Below are 18982 nucleotides of genomic sequence, written 5' to 3'. Positions count from 1 at the left end.
TAATCTCCCTTTGTTGTTGAAAATACGATTTTGTTAAAAGACATCATTACAATTCTGCCTTTATGAAATACCAATTTCTCAGCAAGTGCAGTGGATATGATTCAATGAACCAGGCGCACACACTCTAAAGTAAGTAAAAGGATCTAAGTATTTTGTATGTACCAAAGCAGTTTCATTTGAGACAGATCCTGCTTTTTGCCAATCTGGCAGCAGAATCCAAATTAATCTTTTTGTAGAACTGTCATGCTGTACATGCGCTATTGCCTTGCTGACTTGTATTTTTGGATGCATCCCATGATAAATATTTTTGAGACTGGTATATAATGAACCTATTCCAATAGGATTTGTTTTCGGTCAAAAGGAGAATTGGTCATCTGGAATTAATAGAACCAGTGAGAGTTCCATCAGTAATATGTTCGCTCTCTGGTGGCCTCATGATAAGATCTTCGTATTATATGCCATCAAATGCCAAGGACTTACTGTAAGCATGTTACTTATGGTTCCTGAGCCAAAGTAATATCCTCTGCTAGAGCTGTAGCAGTCAGAGGCATGTCTTCTGCCATCTCCCAAACTTCTGCTCCCAGTTATATATGTGTGTATCCTGTTATTACATCTGGCAGCAACACAAATCTCATGTTGTTACCAGATCTCTTGGTATATAATGCTTACAGATCTCAATATTCTGTACAGGAGCTGCGGGATTTCTCACGTAGGCAGTTGTCTGCTCACCTGATACGCTGACGTCTTGGCTCAGTAGACAAGGATACCACCTTCTTACCAGAATAATTTGCAGCGTTCGTCTGGAACAAATCGGTTGATTTGTTAATGTGAAAATAATAAAAAGATCCTTGGAGAATTATAATTTCAGTTCCTTTGTTTTCTGTTTGGGAGAGGCAGAGGAGACATGGCAAACACCTGCTCATGTTTATGCAAGTAGCCTATACTCTTCAAAATGTCATTTCCTTTCTCAGAATGTTAGCCAGTACAGTCAACTATGTCTTAGTCTCTCATGTTTGAGAGTGCTTCTGTATCTTCTTAGGTTACTTTTCCGTTAATTGATTAATCTGGTAAAATTAGTTCCTTTAAGATGTCTATCTTACAATTTCTCTTAAGGTGATATTCATGTATCTTAAACTTAAAGATTTTTGAAACTTGCAGCGGTGTATACTTTATGCAATGTGTATAGTTTCTTTAGAACTGAACTATCTGCTTGCAAACTTTTTTTTTTAAACAAAATTGCACCTTCTCCTCAGTTTCCCAGTAGGCATAGCAAATTGGAACAGTGAAATATTCCCTGATTAATATTCTGCCATGAGTAAACAATGTATTACTCTTTCTTTTGGTCTTAGCTAATTTGTTATCTATACTGATATTTGTCTACAATTTGTCTGAGACTTTTACAGAGCTAAAATATCAGTAGTGACTTGATTCTCAGTTGTAAAAAAAAAAAAAAAAAAAGTCATTGATGCATTCTAAGGTCTTAAAAGCTCATTTCCCCTTTTGTGGAAGAAGGTTGGATAGAGCTGCTGTGTCATTGGCACCCTGTTGTTTAGAAATCCGTTATCAAACTTAAATACAGAGTTCAGTGTTAACTTTTTAGCTCTACGCTCTAGTGCTTTCTAAAAATACAAGTCTGTTTTTCTTCAAAGTGGTGTTTTCAGGACTATCTTGTGATTTTACGCACAGTAATTCAGGAAGATCTTGACTGTCCTGTCCCATCCTTAAGTAGCTCTGTCTGATCTCATAAGTGACCTTGCTTTAGTCTAGAGGTTGGAATGAAGATATTCTGAGGTCCCTTCCAGCCCGAGTGAAGCTATGATTCTTGATTCTATTACCACAAGTTAATAAAAAGAAAAAAAAAAGATTGGTTCTGGATAATATTGGTAGGAACTCTTAGAGCTATGCTATCTGTGATCAGGTTTTTTACTGTATTTAGTCATTCTGCAGTGTTATGCTAATAGAGGTTCTCTTTACCTGAGCCATCCTTGTTTGAGTAGCTATTAATTATAGAGACATGTGCTTGTTAAACACTAAGGAATGTGTCAGTTCTAATGAAATGGCTCTTTTCTCCTCTTTTAGTGTAATACTAGTGTTCTTTTTTTTCTTACAAGTTCATGTCCTGCTTGTGTATGTCTAAGTTCCAGGTTATCATCCGGGCATAAGTTGACTCCCTCCAAGCTTCTCCTGTCTCAGTTGACATTCAGACAAATTATGGCTGTGGTTTGGATGGGGTTCTCATGATGGTTGTAGAGAGATGGTAGTGACTTGTACTTTGCATCTCTCAGTGTGCAGCATGGATGCAGTTTGAAAGATTTGTGTATATTGAATGTTGACTTCTACTGAGTCCTGAACTTAGTGAGAGAAAAGAGCTGCTGTTTGCCTTATGTTAAATAGTACTTATGAACCAACATCTGCTTGTTGCTTACAATTTTCTCTGGGTTTGGTGATGGATTAAAATAAGAATGCTAAATTCTTATAAATCATGCAGTTACTTGCTACAATATAATCAGTTTCTTAAGGTGTTAGTATAGGTTTTTAAGTTGCATTAGTGTAGGTGTTTTTTTTTTTTTTCCTTTTAGGGAGCTTTTGTTAAACTTCATGGAAATGATTATTTCTGTACATTTTCTGGTAGTTTTTGTTTATTTAACAGTATTTTAATACCACTTTTAAAAGTCATAATAGAAAAATAAAATATGTACAGCACTGTGGATACAACTGCATGACTGTTAATTCAGGATTCTTCAAAATAAGTTTGTTCCTAACTTCCTTCTGTCTGGGGAAGTGATTTTTAAGAATCAGATTTTTTCCTGTTACCTGCTTTGATCTGCTTATGGAGCTTTGGAGAGGGTCCAGAGGAGGGCCATGAAGACAATCAGAGGGCTGAAGCACCTGCCTGCGAAGACAGGCTGAGGGAGCTGGGCTTGTTCAGCCTGGAGAAGAGAAGGCTGCAAGGAGACCTCATTGCAGCCTTCCAGTGTTTAAAAGGAGATTATAAACAGGAGAGGAATCAACTTTTTATATCGGTAGATAGCGTTAGGATGAGGAGAAATGGTTTTAAGCTCAAGGAGAGAAGATTTAGATTGGATGTGAGGGGGAAGTTCTTCACAGAGTGGTGAGGTGCTGGAACAGGCTGCTCAGAGAGACTGTGGATGCTCTGTCCTAGAGGAGTTCAAAACCAGATTGGATGGGGCCCTGGGCAGCCTGATCTAGTACTAGATCTGTAGGTTGGTAGCCTTGCCTGTGTCAGGGGGTTGAAGCTTGATGATCCTTGAGGTCCCTTCCAATCCAAGCCATTCTGTAATTTAGGTAACCAATATGATTATACTGCAGTTCTGTACTTTCAGTTTTACAGTTTTGTGGCTGCAGAATTTCAACTGTATGCAAACAAAGAATTTATTGCTTAGCAGATGATACGTGCAACTGATACCCTTGTGTAATGCTATAATGGGATAATAATAGCAAGGTGGCAAAGTCTTTGGCAGCAGCAAATGAGAATGAGCAGCCACAGATGCAGAGGTAAAGAGCTACTTACCTTTGGAAGGCCTCAGATAGGCAGGGATTTCCAGCAAGAGATGCTCTCACCCTCACTGCCAACCCTTAAATGAGGTCTGGGAGGGGCTGGATCCTGGCTCCATCTCTTCCAGTCACTCAGGTGTATCATGCACCTCAGCTTCCCTGGGTTGGCCCTGCCTTCCCAGTAGGTGCTCAGTCACTGTTTCAGGCCATGGCTTAGCATTTCCACTACACTGTGGACCAACAAGATTTTGGTGATTGTTTTTTTTTTTTTTTTTTTAGTAATGGAAACTTCTATTAAAAAGAAAATCTGATGGAAACAGATACTTCAGGAACTGTAAGCTGTAAATAAATTGTTTACTGCATCATTCGTTATGCTTCCTGAAGAATGAAGCTTTTTGGTGTTTGTCATGGTAGAGTCTGTTCCACAGTATATCTATGTCAAGTAGATGTTCCCAATAAGAAAACAGAAAGTATGATACCATTGTAAGATTACGCTGTTGCATCAGACGATGACTAAGCAAATAAATCCCTTTTGAGCTTCAGATATTATTAGATCTTTTTCTTTTGGATAGCAGCTTAGGAGTTAGGCAGTATTTTTACTAGTTCCTTAATGTCTGTCTATATATTTAAGGCAGAGAAAATTGAAGTGAACTAATACAGAGCATCCTGTAACTCAAGTCAAATAGACTTCTGTTTTCAGAAAATGCTTGCAATGTACCATCTGATTTCTTTAGCAAGCAGAAATAATAGCAAAATAATTATCAGTATGCTGTAATGAATAAGGAAGATGAAGTCTTAAATAAGGAATAAAATACTGTATTACTGTATTTGTATGAAGTAGCTTCAGAATATAACTGAATCTTGACTTTTTTCCTTTCTTAGATGATGAAGCATGCCTGGGACAATTATAGGCAATATGGATGGGGACATAATGAGCTCAAACCAATTGCCAGGAAAGGACATTCCACCAACATATTTGGTAGGCTATATTTTCTTTTCTTTTCTTTTCTTTTTTTTTTGATCCATGCTGTCCTCCTTGAATGTCTACTCAAGCATTCTGTTTTAATATAAATCTTGAAATGTGGATCACAGAAGTGTGGTTCAATGGCTAAATGGCTCTTCATTAAACTAGCTATTGGGAGTATAACCTATTCGTATTGTTGCAAAAGCAAAGTTGTGTCTGTGTGTTGTTAGTTTGTCTGCGTGTGTATATATATATATGTATATAACCAGCAGGTAGCATGGTCGTGATATTTGGGGATGCAGTTAATATAAATTTGCCTTAAAACATACGAACAAACAAAGCTCTCACCACTTCTTGCTTAAATTTTTATATTTGATTTTTTTTGTGGATGATTCAAAAAAGCGTGCATTTCATGATGCTGAAAAGCTGCTTGCCACATGATGAATTTTTAAGTAGCTTTCAAAAGAGAAAAAAACTCGAAGACAAGGACTTTGTTAGTTGATGTCTGACTTTTGGATTCTGAGTATGTGGATTGAACAAAAGAAGGCAAAGATGAAAAATAGAGAACTATGGAGGTGGACGATGAGGAAATTCAAGGGATGAACTGAGATTATTTGAGCAATGAAGTGTGAATATAAGTGTTACAAATGGCATTTTAAATAGTATAAAATACATGGAAGGTAAAGATAAAAAAAAAAAAAAAAATTGAATAGCCTGTGTTGCATGTGTGATCAGACTTATAACTAGATGGGCTTTTCTTCCTTAAAGTCTCAGTGATCTGCAGCAGTGCTACTTTTTTTTTTTAATGTTAAGACAGAATAGGTAGAATTGTTATAGGAAAATAGCAAGGATTTTACTGATCTTCAAACGAGGAAATAGATCTATCCAGTTCTAACCCCTCTCCACAGCAGAGAGAACTGGGTGGTCTTTAAGGTTCCTTCCAACCCACGCCATTCTATGATTTGAAATGCAATACTGTAAGGTGTTTTTGTTCTTAATTCTCTTCAGGATTCATACTATATTCATCTCTTCTGTGATACCCAAGAAAGATAGAAATTTATAATAACTACATTTTATGTCAAGAGTGAATATGCTTGTACTGTGTATACTTTAAATATGCTACTTGTTTACTTGAAATCAAGACTTTTATTGTTTTTTAATAAAGTAATAGGCTAATGATATTGTGTGAGGCTGGCTCTCATTGCAATGGGTATTTATTTTAGTTATCCTGCTTTAATACATGAATTTGTTTTTTGGAGGTTATAGATATACAGATGAGGGTTGTGCAAGTATCTGGTTTTCTGTGTTTAGTGGCAGAACCTAAAATAAATTATTTTAGTTTACAGTGAAATTTTGTTAGCATTTTGTTTTCATCCTTAGGGGAAAAAATAAACTAATTCTGAGCAGAGTTAACTAGTTTTCAAAGTATTTGCGCTGGATTTGGCCTAGATGGTGCTGATCACATACTGATGTTTGGTTGTTGCTGAGCAGTGTGTGTGTGCCCAGGGCTTGGCTGGGCCTCTTAGTGTGGAGGAGGTGCTGCCAAGATGATGTGGGACAGGGGGTGGTGCCAGGATAGAGGCCTGATTTAGGCCAGGGGTCATCCCCTAGCATGTGGCACCATATGGAAGGCGATCGTCCTGTGAGCTGTTAGCCAGGGGCGGCTGCTGCTTGGGGGTTCTGGGGCCTCAGTCAGTAGGGAGTGAGATGTTGATTTGCTGGCAGCTGGCATTTCAGTGCTGTGTCAGTTGGCAGGTGGTGAGTAATTTCATTTCTGCTGTATCTATTGTTATTGTTGCTTTTCTATTTTCATTTTCTGTCTCAGTAAATAGTTTTTATTGCAGCTCATGAGTTCTGTTTTGTTTCTAGTTCTTTCCCTCACAGATGGGAGGAGTGAGCAAACAGCCATGTGGTTCTGAGCTGGGGTTGGGTTAAACCACAACAAGATTGTATCTGCTCTCTCTGCTCCTGCTTTGCTTTTTTTTTTTTTTCTTGAAACCATTCACACATCTTACCAATTAAGTAATTCTATTTATACCTAAGCTGTTTTTCACCAAATTTATAAGCATGATGAGCTCCAACCTTGAAAGAAACACATACTGGAACAGAACAGAGAGTTTTAACTAGGTACTCTCTCTGTCTCCTGCTCTCAGCAAATGAGCAAGCAAAAACTGACAAAAAGCACTCACAAACCTACAGTGCATGGAAAGCTATTTTAATTCATAGGAGAATAATTTCATTTATTGTAGAAGCCCTGCCAGCAGTCAGTTGAATGAGGATTATTCAACTTTACTGTAAACAAATGGCTTGGAGTCTGGTTAATTGCTTTTCTTCATACACTGGAACCTGTTTTGTTACACCTGATGAGTATGGTGTGAAAGGTGGAATTTGTTTTACTTTTCTGTGTCCGTTTATAAAGCAAATGGTTGGGTCATATGGAGCTGTCTAGGGGAAGATGAACAATTAAGCATGTTTAGGAGAAAAAAATTGGCAGAGTTTGAAGAGTGAAATAGAAGTTTCAAAATGCAGTCAGAGCTGAGCATAGCACAAGGAGATAATGTGAGGCTGCAGGGAGGAGCAGAGAGCATCAGGCTTTTGCTGTGACAGTCAGAAAGACATTTCTTAGGTTCCAGAGCTCTGTTTGGTATTCTGAAGTAATTTCTCTTTGCTACCTTTTGCACATTGTCAATACTTGCATTTCTACCAGGAAAAATCTCTTTGGAGGCATCCTGTGATTTAACTTGCTTTTTACCTGGCTGTATGACATCAGTAAACCATGACTTCCTAGTGTATTTTTTCCAACTGATGACAATTTTCAGTATTCAGCTACATGACCATGTATTCCTTGCTGTAGAATTCGTGAGGAATTCTGTTTCTTAATTTGCTAAGGATGATTTTGTCAACTTCCATTTGCAACTCAGACTCTTTATGAAATGAGTTGGTTTTTTTATAGGAGAAGCAAACATTTTCTAATGTGTATGGTGCCGTATTTTAAAGTGATTTTGAATTGCAGTTTTACTCTAGTGTTTTTTTTTTGTTTTTTTTTTCCTTCCTTTGCTTTTTTCTGATATGTCTCCTGGGGTGGAGTGAGGCTGGAAGACCTGCTACTTTACTAGTTTGGAATATTTCAGACTGTTGTCTGGAAGGAACTGTAGAATTCTCTCACTTTCAGGTCTCGGATCCTCTTGTTCCAGTTAACTGTCTCAGCTGATTCCATAAGTGCTGCTCCTTTTAAAATTCAGATGTTATCTTGTGCCATTTAATTTTTAGCTAAGTCATGCTATGATTGCTCTGTTCAAGGCAATCTCAGTGAAAAACTTTTCTGTAATGTGCTCAGGATGTATCAAGTCTAGAATAGAATCAAGTATTGTTGACTTGGTGGATTGTTGAGGAGAGGGAGAAAAACAATTGGTAGTTCTTGTATTAGGAATATCTAGGCTGTATTGTTACTGCTAGTATGTTACCAACCTCTGTTACCTGTAAAACAGCATTCCCTGTGGTATTTGCCTTTATAGAAGCATTACAGAACTGGCTTTGAAGTCTGATGCTATTTTTAATAAAAGCTGCTCAGCAAAACCTGTTTCTATTATTCTCTCAAAGATTATATGACCCAAATTATTTTTTGCCATCACTGCAGCCTGCTATACTTCCTTCTCAGTTTCTAGCACATCTGTGACTCATAAGAAAGCCTCCTGAGTTTGTTAGTTGACCTGCAGGTAGAATCTCTTGCTAATCTTCTAGAGATGTCTGAGCTTGGTGACTGTAAGCTGTCAAGGAGAGCCTGCTAGAAATGTTGCCTATCAAACTGTATAGTCAATCAACTAAAATCTTAAATAGTGCCTTTCCAGTACTGGGGTCAAATCATTAGTTGCATGGTACTGCTTCTGAAAAGGAAATTGGGAATTAGTAGACTTCTAAAGATATTTATGTGTGGATAACAGAGTAGGAGCATTTATAGGTTCTGTGTTGGTGAAACATAGCTAATCTGCTTTTGAAAATCTAAGATTTGTTGTTTATTTCTGCCTTTTAAGATAAAATCAGGTATGCAAATATACCAGAGAGGAAAGGTATAACATCTTTCCAGTTACTTTTGATTTGTAGGTCTGCTGATGATTTTTTGCAGCTTTTTTTTTTAATTTTATTTTTTTTAATTTTTATTTTTTCCCCATTAAAAAAGAGTAGTTTAGAGCAGCTTAAGATGCTGGATTGACAGCCTCACTGTGTCATTCTAGAGGTAGGGTTTAGTGGGATCTGGATCAAGTTCTCATTAGAACAGAAAGGGTGAGAAGAAAATAGTAGTGGAAAATGATGCATGTAAGATGGTGGCAAATATGGCAAATGTTGATTTACTTTGGAAGGTTATCAGGTTTTAGCTAAAACCACAGCAGCTGCTGGTGTTTTCACGTTGCCTTGTTATAGTGTGATCTGGCTGCATGCTATTTGGGGATCAGAATAACCATATGAAATATGCTCTTTAAAAGTGATTTGATCCTGCAGTTGTTTGGTGGCCCATAGGTGAATCTATTACAGAAACACTGTTAAAATTGCGCAGTCCGGTTCAGAGATATTTTAGCTCAGTATCTGATGGTGTAGTTACCGAAGCACAAGCTTTTTGGACATTTTGTTGTGATTTAAACTGAGCAGTTTATGTAGTTAATGGGTTTGTATCAGTCTTTAGTTGTTATTCAGAAAAAAGAAGTTTGAGAAGCTAAACAAGTAAATGAGAATCTGAATGAACTTGAATGAAAAAAAATTAAGAAAAAAAGATCACAGTCCTTGGCAGTACAGAACATTAGCCTCAGCATGACTAGAAATCGCTGGTTCTCATCTGGCCTGATGTTTTTTGAAATGGGAGTTAAAAATATACTTTTAATTTTGGAGTAATTTTAACTAAGAATTAACTAATTTTAGCTAGGAATTAAATGAGGATATTTCATTTGTGAAATAGGTGGTAAGTCCTGCAAAGCATGTCCATAGCAGTGCATAGCATAGCAGTGCATTTCTAAACTTTGCATTTAGACAGTTTTTGTCTAGAGATGAGCTGTATTATGTGAAGATGATGTGGTAATATATATGTACCTAAACATGAGTCTAGATATTTAAATACTGTGAAAATAATAATGTTGAATTTTTAATTAGTAGATGCTTGTATACAGATACGCCCATTCTCACCCATATGAATTTAACAAAACTGTTACTTTGTGTTTTGTCATGCTGGAAACTGTCTCAAGCACGTATAATACTTTCTTGGTTTTTTTTTTTTTGTTCTTTTATCTCATGTGGCATGCAAGTGGAGACTTTGATCTACAGTGTCTTCCAAATGTGTTTTAGATGTATTCTAGGGGGAACAGTGTGATCTGTGAAGTTGTTACAGTTGTATTTGCACTGTTGCAAATTATTGTATTGCCTAGTAAAGCTTCAGTGCCACAATGCAATGCTGTATCTCTTTGTTAATACACAGTTAATACAACTGCTGTGTTTTATGAGGAATGTGGTGTGTTCAGAGATGTGCTAATTTTTCTTTAGTTTTGAAATAAAGTTTGGTCAATGTGTGCTTTAACAAGAAAGACACATTTAAAGCAAGCAACTCGAGGATTCTCATGGTGTAGTTAGTAAGCTGAATTTCTTTTTTTAGCTTGCTAATTTACTGCTTGATTTCTGCCAACTCATTGCATGAATCCTCTGCCCAGCTCACTGTGTCAGCCCATCTCAGCCTCTGTTAGCAATAGAATGTCACCAGGCCTACTGTCTGCTGCTGCTGCAGCAGCGTGGGAAGCTCTCATTGCAGATTTCTTTGTTGCTGAAAGACTGGGAACTGTCAGGGCGATTCTCCATGGTGCCAGAGAGCAGGAGCAGCAGAGCTACCAAGCACCGAGGAGGAAATGCATTCATCAGACTGTAAGGATGTGAGGCTGTTGCAAGAATAAGCTGACTTAGGCAAAGGAGTTTGTTTATTTTTCCAGTACTTCTGGCAAGTATAGTATAGCTTAGGAGATTCTGAGGTCTAGAAAATAAGAGGTGGAGTGCTTCTTGGTAGTGCTTTTACAAGAAAATGCTTTTACAGATTTTTTTATCATGGAAAACAAAAGGGGAAAAACTCCTCTCATGCTACTCTCTAGTAAAGAGAACTAATTGTGCAATTCAAATTTCAGCCAGATCTCTGCATTTAAGAAAAATGTGAAAAGATCAAAAATCTATTCAATTTTAAAGTAAACGAAACTGGCCTTTGAACAACCAAATGCAGCTGTGATGTGTGCAAAAGCAGTTATGAGAGACTACACTGAGACAGTGTTGAACATATGTACTGTGAATGTGTATTCTTTTTGCCAAGTAACACATTTTGGAAGTCTAAGTTTTAAGAATATAATTCTCATGAATTACTAGGCTAATCTGGAGTCAGAACAGTGTTCTTATAATGCATGAAAAGTTCCATCAGGTCGGATGAGAGATGAAATGTGATAATTACTCTTCCACTCTTCCAGTAGGTGCCTAGGAAAGAAATGTAAGAACAGGAAAAGCATGTAGTAACTGTGTTTTTCTCTAAGTACTGTCTGAGTTTGTGTGGTGTTACTGCTTCAGGAGCCAGAGGCAGTAAATTTTAGTTAATAACTTGTAGTTTATTTTTTCATTACTTTATCCATTCTGTTTTTGAGCCTATACAAGCTTTAGGGTTCCCACAATATCTTGTTACAAGTGGTTTCACAATTTGATTCCACGATTCCGTATTTTGAACTTTTCTGGTTTTGAACTGTCTCCTTGTTGTATTAGGTGGCTGCCTTTTGATATCAGAGCAGAACCTGAAGAAAGTATCCATTATTTCTGTTTTTCTTCCTTTTCATGAGTTTTCAGGGCTGTGTCCTCAATTGTGTCTTTCTTATGTGGAGAGTATTGGGATAAGCTGTTTCTCATACATGTGTTTTTCTACTTCACACATCGCTATCTCTTTTGTGTTTTTCAAGTTTTGCTACTATTTTGAAAGGCAGATTAGAAAGTTTCATTATATTTTTTTCCCTATTTCTTTTTAAATTGTATTTTGCATCTATTAGGCAGCTTATGGAGTCTAGAAGCTCACAGCAGCGTGGCTGCTCTGTGTTGTCATTACTTTTCAGTATCCTCATCTAGTGTGTATATAGCATTTCCACGTGATTTATTAATATATTGAATAGCATGTATCTAAGCATTCATCTCTGATCACACTGGTGATTTTCCTTGTAATGGTAATTGTAGATTTGTACTTACTCTATTTCCTGTCTTTTAATCATTGTTCATCTGTAGGAGAACGATCTTCTTATCCTGTACTTTTTTTTTCTTAAGAACCTTTGTTAAGGGATGTTCTCACATAACTTTCTGTATATATTCTCCATCCAAATGTTAGTTGACGACTTAAACATTGATGCTAACGTACAACATCCCTTCACTGTAACTCTTGACTCTTCCTCAGTTCGTCCAATTTAGACCTGTTTTCTGATGCTGTTAATCAGGCAAGCAGTGTTTTATAAACGTTACTTTGCTCCACTGCGATAGAGGTGGTGTTTAGTCAGAGTATGATTGTTCTTTCAGACTTCTGAATGAATGCAGGTAGAATATGATCTCGCCATGCATTCCCTCTTAAATACTTACGGTGCTGATGCCATAAAAAATGTAACAGTATGAAACAGTAGTTCACTAAGAATGTTTTTTGAATGTTACTGCTGTTTTGTTTAATTGTGTGGCTTTGGATATCAAAGTATTTCACTGTGAGCAATCATTGTCTTCTGTTCTTCCTGTGAGTAATACAGTATTCCTGTGGAATGCTTTTCACCCAGTCTGTATTAATTCCTACCTGCTCCTTACCACTGAACTCTTAAAATAAAATCCCATGACATTATTCAGAAGATTGAAAATTCTGTCTTTAAAAAAATTTGTAATGTAATGCAGATGTGAAGTAAGATTAGAAAAACACATCTTTATTTCTGTAATCTGATTTATAGAATGATGAGGTACACATCTATGTCAAATGGTTAAGGATGAAATTACATTGTATTGGAGTTCAGGGCTCAGGATCATAGAGAATTTTTATTCTCTCTAATACCATATACTTTCCTGTTTCTGTGTTGTTTTTTTTTTTTTACAAACCAGATGGTTTACACTGAGGGGAAAAAAAGAAAGTGTTTTCCATTGGAAATCTTTGAATTTTTGTGTTTGTTTTGTCTTGATAACAATCTAGATTGCTGGGCTGTTATTCCTAAATTCAGGCTCGTTTCCTATCATTTAGAACTACAAGCAGAACATAGAATAACAAATTAAATTAAGCCTATGCTTTTGGATGCTGCTTCAATATTAAGTAAAAAAGCATGACAAGTAAGTAGGGGAGTAGTTTTCCAAGTTTTAAAACTAAATATGGAAAGGACAGCATCACAAACATACATACAAGATTGGAGGTGTGAGTGTGCCTCGCTGTCAACTGAAGCCAGCTGTGAGGCAGCTGTAATTCAGAAGCATTTAACCATATGAGTGCAGCATTGTGATTGTGCCTAATATCTTTTATTTAATCCGAGATTATTCATTCAAGGTTGTTTTTTTTTTTTATCTGCCTGGTAAAGTTATATGGGTACTAAAGTGAAATTAGTTCCTCTTCAACTGATTGAGAGAAAATGTGTAATGTGGTTTGGACCAAAGTGTGTAGAAATGGCCAAAGCTTTTGATTATGTAAAGATGAAAAAGCTTATGTGACATCATGGCTTAGAGGTTCATTTTTTTTTGTGATGCTTTTCCCATTGCCTATCTGGTAAAGAAATAAGTTTTGTTTACAATTATATATAGGAGCTTGTATCTTTCCTGTCTTGGAAGACCAGTATTTAGCTTGCCTCATATGCAAAGTTTCTGCAGCCCTGTTTACATAACCATACTCAAAACCGGGCAGCACTGTGCTCTCGTATTTGCTGTCAGTTATCACAGAATTACCTTGTTTGCTGTTGGATTTAACTGACAGTATTTGAATTCTGTATGCTTCTGAGCCATCGTTCACAGATACTCCTCTTTAGTTTTCCATTTCCCGATTTCTCAAAATTGCTCCAGATCTGTATTTTTGTTTAGCTTTAATTGTTTCTTGTGTGTAGCTCACTGTCCTTACCATTGACTTGCCCCTTATTCTGTCCCTTCTAATGCTCTTCCATCCTGTTGCGTTCCTCCTCTGTACAAAATTTACTATTGTCTCCTCTACATTAATGTTTTCTTAATCCACAGCTTGTTCTGATCTTCACACATTGCAGCATTTTGGTTATCATTAGGTTTTGTTCTTCTGCTACATTGTCTTGGAGTTCCGGCATTAATCTTAGTCTACACACAGTTTGTTCTTTCCTTCTTTTGTTGATGCTAAAGCTACAGTTTTGCATTTATGATTAAAAATGAAATAACCCTAACAAAAGGACATAATGGTAGAAAAACATAAATTTAAAAAGTGGGGTACTAACATGCTATGTCCTATTCAAATTTAGTTTTGAGAACATGCAAGCTTTGTACTAGATGGCCTGCATTCTACTTTTGTATGAATTTTGATTTAAGCTAAAAGACTAAGAGAGCAAAGCACAGTAATTATGGGAAGTTCAGAGAAGATAAAGATATACTGTAGTATAATTCCAGGATTTAAAATTTGATTCTTAAGGTGATAGCTATTTAAGCAGCAGTTTGTTGATAGTATCCACCTGCAGGTCCACTTTACAATGGATTCAAAGAACAAAAAATTAGCTTACACTTCAGTGCTTTACTCCTATTACTTTCTCATTTATAAAATAAAGGAAAGCTTTATATCAATTATTTTATTTTGTTTATATGCTAAAATGCTTTAAATGCCTGGTACAAAAGATTGGGAACTTCTTTTCATGTTGTCTATTATCAGCAAATTTACAGAACAAAGCAATCAACATGTTTAGTGTTTAGTTCTGCTTTTTTAATTAGTCTAAAATTTTAAAGACAATTGGTTTCTCCATGGATGCATAAAAGCTTATTTGTTGCATGTTATTGCTGAGCTGGAATTATATGTTGCAGTTTTATATGAAAAGCATTGTTTCACTGAGTAATTTTGAGGCACTTGTTTTCAGAGTGGAATTAAACTCTGTTCAAAAGTTGAATTCATTTTCTTAAACATTATCTTGTTCATTGTGACTCATTAAGATACTTTACAAGTTCTGTGCTTCAGTTGTGGCAGCTTTATTGCCAACACGTCATTAGAGATAAAGAGAACTGGTGTGATAATTGCTTGTTTTTAATTTTTATGTTGTTTATTTTTCTACCAGGTCTCTAATTGTCTATTGTTCTGCATTGAGAAATCTTGCTGTTACAGTTTGAAAACTCAAGCTCTTTGAATCTTTTTGAGTAGAAATTGCTACATTCTGAAACATGTAGCCTTGCCTGGTTGACATGTTCCAGCCATGCTTTAGCTGGCCAAACAAGAATATCAGTACTGATGTACTTTTTTTTTTTTTAAGACTGTAATAACTCAATATTAATAATCAATAGCTCAAAAAGTATCAGGCTGAGGTTACCTGGGAAGCGTTTTCACCCTAGTGCTAGGGATTAAAACACATCCCTGTATGAATAAAAAATAACAGTGCTAGTCTTATAGGTTCGCTGCCAGAGTGTATGACCTTGAGGCTTTGGATTTCCCCCCTTTTTTTTTTTTTTCTGGAGTCACTGGGATGGGATAGGGAAAATCTGCTCTGTGTTTAGACCCATCCCAACCATCAGGTTAGTGTTGTACTGCACTGAAATCAGGCTCACGTGTCTGAGGCAAAATTTAACTTTGAACTTTGAGTTATTCCTTCAAGACTTTGCTCCTCTTAGAGTCCTTTTACAAGTTGATTCCCCCAGTAAAACACGCTGGTAATAAAAAATGTTTTGCACCGATGGAAGTAGATTCTTCTTCTGATAGATGGAGTTTGGCCAGGGCCCTGGAGAAAAAAAAAAAAAAAAAGCAAAAACAAGAGAGAACTGGGTATTGGTCTCTGAGACAAGTACTATTTCTACTACAAAAGATCGGTTTTAATTTTAACACTTTGTCCTTCGGTAGCCATCCCATGGTCCTGCTACTTGAAAGTGAAAACCTTGTCCTTATATCTGGATCTCTTGTCTCTGCACATTGCTAACTATATATTTCAGTTTTCTAATGCTAATGAAGAGAAGCAGGCTTTCTGAAGTGTAACTTATTTCCATAGCTGGGGTGCAGTGACATTGAGATATTTGTTGTTTGTATGATACAAGGCAGTTACCTTCAATACCAGCCTAACCTTTTTCATAAAAGCAACTTCAACGCTTCCCTTAGCTTTTATGTTTGATGGTGGCATCTATAGGTTGACCATGTAAACAAGAATAAGAATCTTGTATGTTTCTGTCAGTGGTTTTAGTAAGTATTAAAAACCCTACTTTGATTTTAAAGAAACTAATGAGGATTCACCTTCCGGGGTCTTTCATCTTTTCTTGTTAATCACAGAGTCATAGAATAGGTTAGGTTAGAAGGGAACATAAAAAATACCTATTTACACCTTCCCTTAAGAAAATATTTCCTTTTCAGTCATTGTGTAAGGTAGAAGGGTGGGAATGGTTACACGTACTTTTAAGGCGTGTTGTATTTTACTTTCCTTGTAATGGCTTCATGGTAGTTTTTCTTTCGGCCTATTTCCTTGGCTTGCTTGTTGCAGCCCTGCTTTGACAGTGTGCATTTTGATAACAAAGGCTCCTTTTGAATGGTCTACGTTTCCTTAAGTCTGTGGCATCTATTGGTCTCCCAGAACTGTTTTGGCAGTACCACCTTTCTTTAGTACCTGGTGCAAATTCTTGGCTCAGGTAGTAACTCTGCTAGGGAATTCCTGTAATTGGTCTTTGGCTAGCTTCCAAGTGTATTGTATCATCTGTGTGAGCGTGCAGCAGACACTAAAGAGGAAAGAAAAATAAATGTTACCTTTTGTAGTTTTAGTTATTTGGAATTTGCTGGCTGTACAAATTCCAGCTTTGCTTCTTCTCGAATCTGGTTTCTTGGTGTGGTGGGCTAGCCCTGGTCAACAGCTCAGTACCACACAGCACCACACAGCACAAATGGGAATAGAACAGGAACATCAAAATGAGTCAAGATAAAGATGTAACTAAGCTGTGATGGAATGGTGAGAAGGTACAAGGAGTAAAAAGGCAATCGCTTGCCACCTCCCACAAGCAGATCCTTGCCCAGCCAAACATAAAAGGATGGCTACCTGATAGACCTAGCCCCCTGCACTCATGTTTTATTGCTGAGTGTAACATTATATGGTATGGATATCCTTTTTCATCAGTTTGGTTTACTTGTCCTGGCTGTGTCCGTCCCCAGCTTACTGACTGACAGGCTGAGAGGAAAAGAGAAAGCCTCAGTGCTGTTCAAGCACTGCTTAGCAGTAGTCTGAACTCTGGTACGTTGTCAGCTCTGTTTTTAGCCACTAATCCAAAACACAGCACCGTAAAGGCTGCTTATGAAAAAAAATCACTTAATCTCAGCCACAGCCAGAATACTGTCTTGCCCCTCAGCTTGGGCTAATGAAACATTTTCCAGAAGTAATTGGATTCGTCTGTGGTACCTCATTGAAGCAAAGAATATATATGAGTAACAGGTCAAATAATCAAAGTTTCCATGAAGTACCTGCTTGATGATTGCTTTTCAACTCAGGGTACATTACTGCAGCTTGCTGGCAAATAATTTATCATAGAATCATTTGAGGGGACCCTTAAAAGTCATCTAGTCTAACTCCTCTGCAATGAACAGGGATGTCTACAGCTAGATCAGGTTGCTCAGAGCCTGGTCCAGCCTGACCTTGAATGTCTTCAAAGACAGAGCATCATCTTGTTCCTTCTTTACACGATGTGTCATTTTTGAGGTCTCCTTTCAGTTAATGCATTTTCTTTAGTACCTCAGTGCTTATAGTCCCTTCTGTTTCCACATAATAGACAAAGCATTGCATCTAGTATCAAGACTTCTAAATGTTTGTACTTAACCTTTTGTTATAAAGAAAATGGGCTACTTATTGTCTTCATACACTTTTTGTCATGGAGCATGTGACAATGATCTGTTTTCTCATACTCTGGTAGTCTCTTGTGAGACTTCAAAGAGCTGTAAATAAAGCAGTTCTTCATCTAGCACTTCAGCATATTGAAGGAATTTTAGAAAGAAAGGCCAGTTTTCTTTTAATAGCCCCACTGTTTACATGCTCATATCATTGCTAGGTATTTCAGACTGTGGATTCATGTATTATCAAATAAGGGGGTTATTTGTCTCATCTCAAGAAACTGAAGTCTACTTAAATATAAACCTGACTTATAATTTGCAGTCCTTTTGAGTAATGCTCATCCTTAATGAGCGTGCATGATTTGGTTAATAGTTGATGTGTTTTGCAACTAAATTCCTTTCATTAGCTCATGATGAATGTTCTGTTTTATTTAGAAGAATGAACATTGCATTCATTTGATAAACTTCATTAAATTTGGAGCTCAAACAACTAGAACTGTAATTATATGAAGGAATTTCAAGAATTGACACTTGTAAAATCAAACTCTTTTGGAATCAGTTATTATTTTATGCAATGTGACCAACTGAAGCTTTGTATTGAACAGAGGCAGGCCCTGGAGGGAGTGCCTTCAGCTAGAAGTGTTATTATCTATTATGAATTAATTGTTTTGTAGCCTTTTTCACTACAATGAGACATCTGCTCTCCATGCACCCAGAGCAATACCACATCAGATTTGTAGAGGTAGTAGTAAGCATTGTATCCTCCTCTAAATTATCCGATTATTTAGAGTTACTGGTTACTTTTCAAACAACTCATGCAATTGAAGTCCATGAAGACTATCCTCTTCTTTAAAGTAAAAATTTGTTGATCTTTACATGGCCGTGAAATGTAAAAAGAAAGAAAAAAGAACAAAACTTCCTCCACATACTCTATTATGAATGGGAAAACGACCTCTTTGAGAGTTAAGGGTGAATGGTTTACATCACCAGTAGGAGGAATTATAGCTGCCTGTCTGCTGTAGTCTGTTCTCACCATAGTGCTATGTGCAACTCTAAGGCAGGCCACTGAACTCTTCAGTTTTTAGCTGCTGTTATGCTGAAACTGTGCGTTTTAAGATGGAAGAAGATAGCCATGACAACCTCAATGCCTATTCTGGTTAGCTTGTGATCTGCAGCAGAGACAAGAATTGACCAGAAGCTTTTCATATTTAGGATCAAGTTAAGAATGACATTTCCCACACACAAATACCTAGAGTCCTCCAAGAAGGAAACTGAGAGCAATTAGAATTTGAATCTCTGAGCCAAGCTACTGTAGCCCATGAATAGTTTTTAGTTGTACTTAACTTGCCATGTGGGACAGCAGGTGTGTGTTGGGATTGTTATCCTCTGTAATGGAATTCGGCACAGTGCTGGAGGTGTTAATTCTTGCAGTGCTTATACACTACGCTGAATTCATTTCATGAGAGGTATAGGTGTATGAGGGGCCAGATTGTCAAAAG

At 36.9% G+C, this 18982-nt stretch overlaps 1 protein-coding gene across 2 annotated transcripts in view; it reads left to right on the top strand.

The window, feature by feature from the left end:
* Positions 1–18982, top strand: part of MAN1A2 (mannosidase alpha class 1A member 2) — a 132759-nt gene that overhangs the window by 42194 nt on the left and 71583 nt on the right. For both annotated transcript variants that reach the window (XR_795100.3, XM_010718173.3), the window contains exon 3: positions 4399–4495. Coding sequence is in view for 1 of the 2 variants with exons in the window: in XM_010718173.3 (XP_010716475.1) it covers positions 4399–4495 (97 nt within the window). In the remaining variant the exon portion in view is untranslated. The remainder of the gene's footprint in view (positions 1–4398; positions 4496–18982) is intronic.

This window comes from Meleagris gallopavo, chromosome 1 (genome assembly GCF_905368555.1).
Source record: "Meleagris gallopavo chromosome 1, MGAL_WU_HG_1.1, whole genome shotgun sequence".
Classification (NCBI taxonomy): Eukaryota; Metazoa; Chordata; class Aves; order Galliformes; family Phasianidae; genus Meleagris; species Meleagris gallopavo.
This window is presented reverse-complemented; position numbering and strand designations above follow the sequence as displayed.